Source organism: Oreochromis aureus, linkage group 1 (genome assembly GCF_013358895.1).
Source record: "Oreochromis aureus strain Israel breed Guangdong linkage group 1, ZZ_aureus, whole genome shotgun sequence".
Lineage (NCBI taxonomy): Eukaryota > Metazoa > Chordata > Actinopteri > Cichliformes > Cichlidae > Oreochromis > Oreochromis aureus.
Genome location: NC_052942.1, coordinates 15745493 through 15755460, shown reverse-complemented (window position 1 = coordinate 15755460; position 9968 = coordinate 15745493). Strand labels below are relative to the sequence as shown.

The window sequence follows — 9968 nt, the reverse complement described above, 5'->3', positions numbered from 1 at the left end:
TTGATAATGTGAAGTTTAAAAGATATGCAGATATTCCCAAATGCTACACTGGGAATATTTCAGCAGAGGTCTCATAATGAATATGTTATCAGATTTGTTCCGATAAAGTTTGATGTCAAGGTGATTCTTTGTACTTGATGTCAGCTGTTATTATTCAGCCAATTATTTATCCTACACAAACATATACATGATTTTCACATTAAAAGTACATTTTTTAACATGTGATGCACTTAAGGGTCCCTTAAGTTTCTTATATATATAAGACAGAACAGCTAAGAGCCTCATAAGGGCACTAAAAGCACTGCTAATCACTGCCACCAGTTAAGAATGCATTTAATCACTATATAAATATGTGACCATGGTCTGAGAAGGGGTTAAGTTTCACCACACTGCATGTCCTCCAGTCTGCTCCTTAATCACAGCCCTTACATGGGGGTCCAATAAAAAGCCTCTTGCGGTGGCACAAACTCATCATGCTGTTGCTCTTGGAAATTAAAATGGGCCTATGTGACCGCTTGCCATCAGGCTTTTGATTGCTTTACTTCCTATTCATTAGCTTAATTATTTGGCCATCAGTAAACCTCACCAAGTAATTAATATCTGAGAGCCTCTGCAGTAAATTAAAACTGTGAAATGAGGCGTACTTGTGCTTTGTTTTACTACCAGAGGCAGCAGGGATGTGAGCTAATGGGTGGGAGCTGAAAAAGACGCAAACATGAACAGCGGATTGCTTTTGTAGCCAAGGAGCATTTTCACGGGAGTGAGATAAAGCTGTTTGTGGTTTTCCTTTCTTATGTACAACAACTGTCAGAGTGGTTATCTAGCATTTTGGTCCAGACTGAAAAATACATCAAAATTACATTCTTCTTGCTTTCTGGACTAATTTTAGTTGTGCAAATGATTCCCTGCTTTTTCAGGAAAAACTCCATAGGTTCTCTCTGGGTACTCCAGCTTCTTCCCACAGTCTAGAGACTTGCTTGTTGATTATCAATAATTCTTAGGTGTGAATGTGAGCATAACAAGTTGTCTCTCTCCCTCTGTGTATTAGCTCTGTGACAGAAATTGAAATTGAAATTAATAATAGAATGAATAGAAGTATATCTTATCCATCCACAGCAGCTGTTAGCAGGAGGATTCTGGCTCATTCAGATGTTGCTTTGCAGACGTCAGCTGGTAATTTAATGATGAGGCAGCAGGTAAGCAGCTCCTTCAATGCGCACCACCCCTGTGTGAGCTCAGGCTTCAGGTGCAGATATGTGATTTCTTTTTCTCTATTTATTTTTAAAAACAATTCAAATCAAATGTATTTGTCAATATATGTATACACATTTCCATCAAAGCGAATGGAAATAATTCACCTCTTTTGTTGCCATTTTCTTTATTTCACATTTACACCACACAAGTTTGAGATAAATACACGTACGATTCATCCTTGCAATCATTCGAATAAATTAAGTTCATTTATTTACATGTAAGTGATGACAACCAAGTCATAAATATTATTGGAAAAAAAAAATCTGAATATTCACATTAAATGCACAAATGGAAATGCGCTACATGGGATGCTGTGCAAAGTCTGGGAGCAAAAACATCTGGAACTGCAGCTGTTTCTGAGCCTTTGTCCGTTCTATCAATGGTCACACGGCTAGTGTGCCTCCTGAACCTCATCAAACTGTTTGAATGTGTTACAGTTCACTCCCCTTAACATTTAATTCCTAAAAAAATGTGTTCACTGAGTGGAGCTCAGGCTGTGAGTGGATGGTGGAAACACAAGTTTGCCACAGAGGATGCCTGGCGCATTAAAAAAGAGCAAAAATTAGGGAAAGAAATAAGCACTTTTTTCCAGCATGCTGCAGCAATGTAAATTACTTTGTGATAATTCTATTCACAAATAGTTTAAGCACTATACACGCGTCATAATCCTGCATTTGTTTGTGTGTGAATGAGTCCAACAAATGTCCTGATTGGAAGAACCTTCTCAGAGCATACGAGGTGAAGATCTTTAGGTTTGTCCTCTCTCACAAACACAGACTTTCCCGGTGTGATGTCGCTGAAACACTCAGGTAATTCTCATGGGGTTTTTTTTTAACCTTTTTCTGGGTGTGTATTCACAGTCCTGCCCCAATTTTCCTGTCACCCCCACCCACTTCCACCCCATCCAGCTCATCATCAGAGAAAGGGCTGTGGGAGCTGTAGCCAGCTTCATCGTTACGCTGCAAGAAGTCCGTGGTTTGCTGGATCCCAACTCGGTTACCCGCAGAAAGAGGAAAGCCACGCTGGGGCGCCTCCGCTACTTCTTCCTCCTCATCCTCTCCATCTTCTTCCTCTTCTCCATCCTCCAATTCGAGAGCTATCCTTCGGTCGTCTGGGTTCAAAGCTCGTCTGCTCTCACTGGATTTGTTGGAGCCTGTCTTTCCCGAGCTGCGTAGTCTCTCTGCCTCAGACTGGGTGGAGGCAGTGGCCTGCTCCTTTGCCTTCCGACTGCGCTTCCACTTCATCCTCCGATTTTGGAACCAGATCTTCACCTGGGAAGTGATCGTAGTAGAAGAAGAACACATGTTTAAAAGAAGAAACGCAACCCAGGGTTTGTCTGAACAGAAACAAAGACAAATTTGGTCACAGCTCCAGAAGCTCTCTCTGTCCTATTTCTTTTTTCTTGGTTAGATAAAATCTGCTTTATAAAGTGTTTATTTTATTTTACCTTCATTTTTAAGGTGATATGTTTCATGTTGCATGTCAGTGTTGGGGAGGATAAAAAGTGTTATTTTCGGGTTCATGCTGTGGTCATCACTCTTAACGACATCACTCTTTATTATCACAAATACTCCCTCCTCCTCCTACCAGAGATATTAGAATTCATAACACCGAAACAATCAGCGACAAATAAATATTAACAGAAACATAAGACATGTGAGTCTTACACACATGAATATATGAAGATAGGTAAACAATGAACACTGAAAACTGCCAAAGATGATTGACATCACAACATCTCTGGACATGAGAAGCAGTTTGCTGATCAGCTAACTGCAACAAGATAAAATCACTGAATGAAGATACTTTAGTGAAATGTACCATTTAAAGCTGATGTAATAGACTGCTGCTGGCTGTTTTCATGGTTTTAAAAAATGGTTTGGTCTTATTTGAGGCTACAATAAAAAAAGAAAAAGAAAGATTAAATCTGTTGATTGGTTGTTTTCTTTTTCTTCTATTTTGATTTTGTTCACACTCCTTTAACTCTACCAAGTTATTCTTATTAAGAAAATAAAAAAATAGATATAACTGTTGTAACTGTAACTACACACACACAGTGTGCTGGCATCTGGTCTGTAGCTGTAGTTAGCTTTGACTTTTAAAATTTGAGAATAATGTACGTCAGGTCAATAAATTTGTTCTGGAGATGTAAAGAGGAGCTCTGCAGTCTCTGGTCTGGCTCACCTGTGTTTCCGTCAGCATGAGTGAGGTGGCCACCTCGAAGCGCTTGGGCCTAGACAGGTATTTGTTAAGCTTGAACTGGTTCTCCAGCTCCAGGAGCTGCTGGCTGGTGAAGGCAGTGCGGGGCCTCCTGCATTTCCCCAACAGGCCTGACTGAGCACCCGCTGGAAGAGGAAGCAAAGTTATCAGTTTGTGTGTGGTCCCATGCAAGATGACTATAAGTGTATATTCTAAAAACCTAAATCACCTAAAAACAGGATGGTTGAATATGTGAATATTAATATTATAAAGTTATTTCCTAATTATTTGGATTCATTTAAGGATCTATCCAGGAATATTTGCTCACTGGCTGCCACCACTCTTATTTATATACTGTAACATCAAGGACATCAGAAGTTCATGGTAATGTTGTGGGTGGGAACAGACGCACATATGCCGGCACTCTCGGGCCATCATTAACTATAATAGCTTTACTCCAGTTTATTGTTGACGGGGGGGACACGGCAGAAGCGGGCGCAGAGGCCATAAAAACACAGGCATGCCATTAACTTAATGAAAATTCAATGAAGGCTTTTGGGATTTTATTGATGAACTACAGAACGTTTTAGGTGTTTGTTTATAGTTTCTTCGTCACACAAAGACAGTTTTCATCGGGCTGGCGTTTATAGAGAAATAAATGGGGCAAAATTAAAATATGACAGAGAAGCAGTAAAACAGGGGCCACTGTACTGCGAGGGACGATGTATGACTGCCATTAACGCAACATACAGGACTTAGTCGGATAAAAAAAACAAAAAAAACAACAACAAAAAAACCAGAAGGAGCACAACGCAAAGCTAACCGAAGGCTTTAAATTACGCTGCCAGTGAAATGTATTTATGAATAATAAATAAACAAATCAAAATGCTGCCCGTTTCTTTCTCAGATTATCTTTATTTATTATGGTTTTTAAATGTAATAAAACTTTGGAGAATAGAAAAAAAAATCAATGTCAGATTCGTCAGTCGGGTTTGTGATTTAAGCAATAAATCGGTGCTGTGTGCTTGTTATCATGAAAAAATAAGCAACACCCCCCAAAATGACAACTATTTAGTTATTAATTGAGCATAATAATAATGATAATAATAAAAATTATACTACTACTACTACTACTACTAATAATAATAATAATAATAATAATATCAAGATTAACTTGACAAGTTCCGCCTAAATTCTTTCTCTTTCAGTGTAACACACAGCTGTCTGAAAATAAAATAAATTAACAAATAAATTCTCATGTGAAATATATCTATTTTTTATTTATATATTTATTTATTTTAAAGTTTGATTATTCTGGACCTCTGCTTATCTAATGTCATCACACTTACAGCTGTAATCCGGCAGTCGTGGCATCATGAGCCCAGCACGGATCCAGTGCTCCAGGGGCAGAGATCCAGCCATGGCAGCCGCCTTCAGGTGCTCTGGGTAGGTCTGCGATAGGTGCGTGAAGCCAGTGTAGGCGAACGCAGGGTGTTGTCCACCCAACGCCGATAGTGGGTACATGGGTGCAGGATACATGCCGGGAATAGCTCCCTGAGGCAGCGATGCAAGACCCGGATGGGGGAGATTGAGGACACTCTGCTTGGGGATTATTCCGGTCTGAAGTTGCACTCCTCGCGGGGAAGGAGTGTCCGCACGGCGGCAGGAGACCGGGCTGCCGGCCGGGCTGTCGCTGCTCAGACCGGGTGAGAGGTCTCGACCACACCGATTGGTCTCATCGGCCAGAAGAGCGTCGATTCTAAAGTTTTTCGATTTCTCCATGATGGCTTCAGCAGCAGCAGCAGCAGAGAGAGCGAGCGGGACTGAGGAGTCTTTAGAAAACACAAGTCGAACTCTCTCCAGGTGCGCACCTGTGCCGTGCTCTTCAGTCACAAAATCATAAGCTCTCCTCTCCCCCCTTTAGAAAGAAAAATAGCCCGAAAACTGTATATTCGTTTAAAAAACACATTGGCACGATTTTTCCTCGTTGTACTTGTTTAATGCTACTCTTACTGACACCCGCATGTGCGCGCGTGCACCGGTTTCTTTATGTCAGTCCGCACCATCGAATCTCTTGGAAAACTAACCCACAGAGGTATGTTTCCCTCTACATCAGCCGTCCTTCTCCACCCCTGGAGGCCGCTGCCAGCTGGGGATTGGCTGGAGCTCGAGCTGCTCTGACGGGCCTCTAATCAGCTAATTACTCGCTCGTTTCTCCCCCCAGAAAGCATTCAGAGTGAGGTAATGTCCAACCCTTGTCCCGCCTGCAAACACCTTCAACTGCATCAAAGCACCGAAGTACATTAGAAGATTGGGCAATTGTATTTTCAGTATCTATCTTACTGCCAGCTCTTCGTACTCTCCACAGATTGCGGCTACCTGGCTGCCATAAACAAAGAATTATACGCTGCTTTCATTGTCCAGACTAATTATTAGTGCTGCTAATATCCTCCACACCTTAGAGCCAAATACTGGCCTGTTTTCAACACTAATGTTATTGGTTACCTCTGATTGGTGTGACGTTAGAGACGTTGTGTACGGTATTTAAATCATTAGTATTAATGGTTTGTTTCATTCCTATACCAAGGCCATACCGATGCTATTAAAGTTTACGATCAGGAATTGCACACAAACCGTATAAAAGTGTAATGACTTGGCAGTAGAGGCTATAAGTTAATTGGCCCTCTGCTTAATGTGAACTAATGCAGTTTTAAGACCGGAGAAAGCCGGCGTGCATCCGTCTCTCTGCGTCTCTCAGACATGGCACGACAACATCGATACAGATACAGTTTGTCAAAAATTATAAGTCACAGTATAATAAGAGGAATTAGGCTTATCTGAAACTCACACTGAGAAACTGCATGTTTCTGCACCAGAAGGAAAACTCCAACTTTTGATAATGCCACATTTCAAATCAATACAGGGAGTGCAGAATTATTAGGCAAATGAGTATTTTGTCCACATCATCCTCTTCATGCATGTTGTCTTACTCCAAGCTGTATAGGCTCAAAAGCCTACTACCAATTAAGCATATTAGGTGATGTGCATCTCTGTAATGAGAAGGGGTGTGGTCTAATGACATCAACACCCTATATCAGGTGTGCATAATTATTAGGCAACTTCCTTTCCTTTGGCAAAATGGGTCAAAAGAAGGACTTGACAGGCACAGAAAAGTCAAAAATAGTGAGATATCTTGCAGAGGGATGCAGCAGTCTTAAAACTGCAAAGCTTCTGAAGCGTGATCATCGAACAATCAAGCGTTCATTCAAAATAGTCAACAGGGTCGCAAGAAGCGTGTGGAAAACCAAGGCGCAAAATAACTGCCCATGAACTGAGAAAAGTCAAGCGTGCAGCTGCCAAGATGCCACTTGCCACCAGTTTGGCCATATTTCAGAGCTGCAACATCACTGGAGTGCCCAAAAGCACAAGGTGTGCAATACTCAGAGACATGGCCAAGGTAAGAAAGGCTGAAAGACGACCACCACTGAACAAGACACACAAGCTGAAACGTCAAGACTGGGCCAAGAAATATCTCAAGACTGATTTTTCTAAGGTTTTATGGACTGATGAAATGAGAGTGAGTCTTGATGGGCCAGATGGATGGGCCCGTGGCTGGATTGGTAAAGGGCAGAGAGCTCCAGTCCGACTCAGACGCCAGCAAGGTGGAGGTGGAGTACTGGTTTGGGCTGGTATCATCAAAGATGAGCTTGTGGGGCCTTTTCGGGTTGAGGATGGAGTCAAGCTCAACTCCCAGTCCTACTGCCAGTTTCTGGAAGACACCTTCTTCAAGCAGTGGTACAGGAAGAAGTCTGCATCCTTCAAGAAAAACATGATTTTCATGCAGGACAATGCTCCATCACACGCGTCCAAGTACTCCACAGCGTGGCTGGCAAGAAAGGGTATAAAAGAAGAAAAACTAATGACATGGCCTCCTTGTTCACCTGATCTGAACCCCATTGAGAACCTGTGGTCCATCATCAAATGTGAGATTTACAAGGAGGGAAAACAGTACACCTCTCTGAACAGTGTCTGGGAGGCTGTGGTTGCTGCTGCACGCAATGTTGATGGTGAACAGATCAAAACACTGACAGAATCCATGGATGGCAGGCTTTTGAGTGCCCTTGCAAAGAAAGGTGGCTATATTGGTCGCTGATTTGTTTTTGTTTTGTTTTTGAATGTCAGAAATGTATATTTGTGAATGTGGAGATGTTATATTGGTTTCACTGGTAAAAATAAATAATTGAAATGGGTATATATTTGTTTTTGTTAAGTTGCCTAATAATTATGCACAGTAATAGTCACCTGCACACACAGATATCCCCTAAAATAGCTAAAACTAAAACAAACTAAAAACTACTTCCAAAAACATTCAGCTTTGATATTAATGTGTTTTTTGGGTTCATTGAGAACATGGTTGTTGTTCAATAATAAAATTATTCCTCAAAAATACAACTTGCCTAATAATTCTGCACTCTCTGTATCTAATCCAACAATAACTATAAATATTGTGATTTTTTTCCTGTGCAATTGTGGCTTCTGTAATATATAACAATATAATACGTATATTTATTTGCTTTATGTGTTCCCAAGAATATGTTTTAGGCTCTAACACCTTCACTAACAAACAACCATCTTTTCCTCATGTCACAATATTACATTTTCCACATAAAAGCACTTGTGGGCCTTTATGTGTTTCATTCTGCTGATGTGAACAAAAACACCACCTCTTTTGAGGACACTCCCTTCTTAAATCTGTAAAATTGTGTGCACACGTGTGTATGTGTGGATGCAGTTGACCTCCAGGAAATTGCAGGTCCGCCCACTTCTCACTTTCTCTTTCTCCTTTACCCGTGTTGCTGCTGTGTCTCTCATCCTCATCTCTCTCTCTGTCTATCAGGCAGATTGCTGTCTGTCTCCGGGGCTGATATAGAGGGAATTTGCTTCTGGGTAATCAGTGCTACCTTCTGCCTGTTTCTTGCAGGCTCTCCCCTCTGCAAAACCCTCCTTTCTTTTTCCTTTATGATTTGAAAGTAATTTAAATAGCCAGGCCACCGCTAAATCTGTCACTTGGGTCTGCCAACAGAGGTCCACGAATTAAATTGAATCAGCGCCTGCTTCCAGTGTCTGCTGCCTTCTTCTGACGATGGTCTTGTTATCCTCCTGAAAAGATGAAATCTTGCTGTAGTCGATATGTGCATAAGTCCTGCTAATCCTAAATAGGTCCATAATTGATAATATAACAGCTGAATCAGAAGCTTTATGAACTTGTAATACAAAGCTTATTAATGAAGAGAAGACTGATTAATATAAAAGTCAGAACAGGTGTAATTGGTGTAATTGAGATGGGGTCTAAAGATCTTTAATGGTTTAGAAGAAGAAGCTGTTCAGGTTAGCTCAGCAATTTCTTAAGTGTCTCTTTGATGATATAAATTTGAATGTTGTTGGGGAGAATGCTATGATTTTTATTTTTTATTTTTGCAAGAAGCTCATGAATTTAATAGTAGAAAAAATCAAAAGAAACCCCAATGATTCATTGAGGTTTCCAGGCATTTGTTCATGCGCAGCTCTCTTAAGGTCCCGCCACAGGGTTTCAATCAGGTCGAGGTCTTTGGCCCGGACTTTGACCAGGCCATTGCGAAACTTTGATTCTTTTCTTTTCTGGGCAATCCGTTGTAGATTTGCTACTGTTACTGGGGTCACTGTCCTCCTACATTCACATTTTATTGTAGAATACTCTAGATGAAGACTCTGTGGTCGGCTCAGAGACTGAAATTAGTCCAGGCCTCATGGCTTCAAGATAAGCCCCAGTCGTCATCCCTCCACCACCGTGTTTGACAGTTGTATGAGGTAATTTGTGCTCACCACATATACTACTTTGAATAATGGCCTAACATCTTCACTTTGTTCTTTGTCTGTCCAAAGGACATTGTTCGAGAAGTCATGTGGTTTGTTCATGTGCAACTTTGCAAACCCAAGTCAGGCTTTTCAGACAGAAGAAGCTTTCTCCTGACGATCCTTCCAAACAGACCATACTTATTCAGTTTTCTCCTAACTGTACTCTCATTAATTTAAAAATGCTAACTGAGGTTTGTAGAGTTTGAAAAGTAGCTCTTGGGTTTCTTGCAATTTCGAGCACTGATTTCGAGCACTCATTCTTGGCTGCAGATTTTACAATTTAGTTTACAGTGCTGAAGTATATAGTCACAGAGCTTCTTGCAAAGATGATGACTTCTTATTCGTTTACTTTAAAACTATAAACAGCAGATATAGTAATGTGATCTGTCTTGTGATTAGTTATGGGCAAACCTCTTAGAGGTCAAAACTAGATAAAATGTAGGACAATGGGAATAGCATGATAGCTTAATTACACTGTTGTTAAAAATGAAGTCAGTAAGAGCAAACATTACTCCAGGCTGCAGTCTATCAGGTGAAATATCTGACAGCAGGTGTAGCTGAAAGTGTTTTATTTTAATGCGGTGGAAGGCTTAATAATGAATGTTTTCTGATCTAAACTG

The 9968-nt window shown here is 40.8% G+C and overlaps 1 protein-coding gene across 1 annotated transcript; it reads right to left on the bottom strand.

The window, feature by feature from the left end:
• Window positions 1-1361: 1361 nt before the first annotated feature.
• mnx2b (motor neuron and pancreas homeobox 2b) lies at window positions 1362-5930 on the bottom strand. The gene is made up of 3 exons (XM_031728953.2): window positions 4803-5930; window positions 3439-3599; window positions 1362-2525 (listed from the first exon to the last, which is right to left on the bottom strand). The coding sequence occupies exons 1-3, from the start codon at window positions 5233-5235 to the stop codon at window positions 2109-2111; spliced, it is 1011 nt and encodes a 336-aa protein (XP_031584813.1). The 5' UTR covers window positions 5236-5930; the 3' UTR covers window positions 1362-2108.
• Between the last annotated feature and the right edge of the window lie 4038 nt (window positions 5931-9968).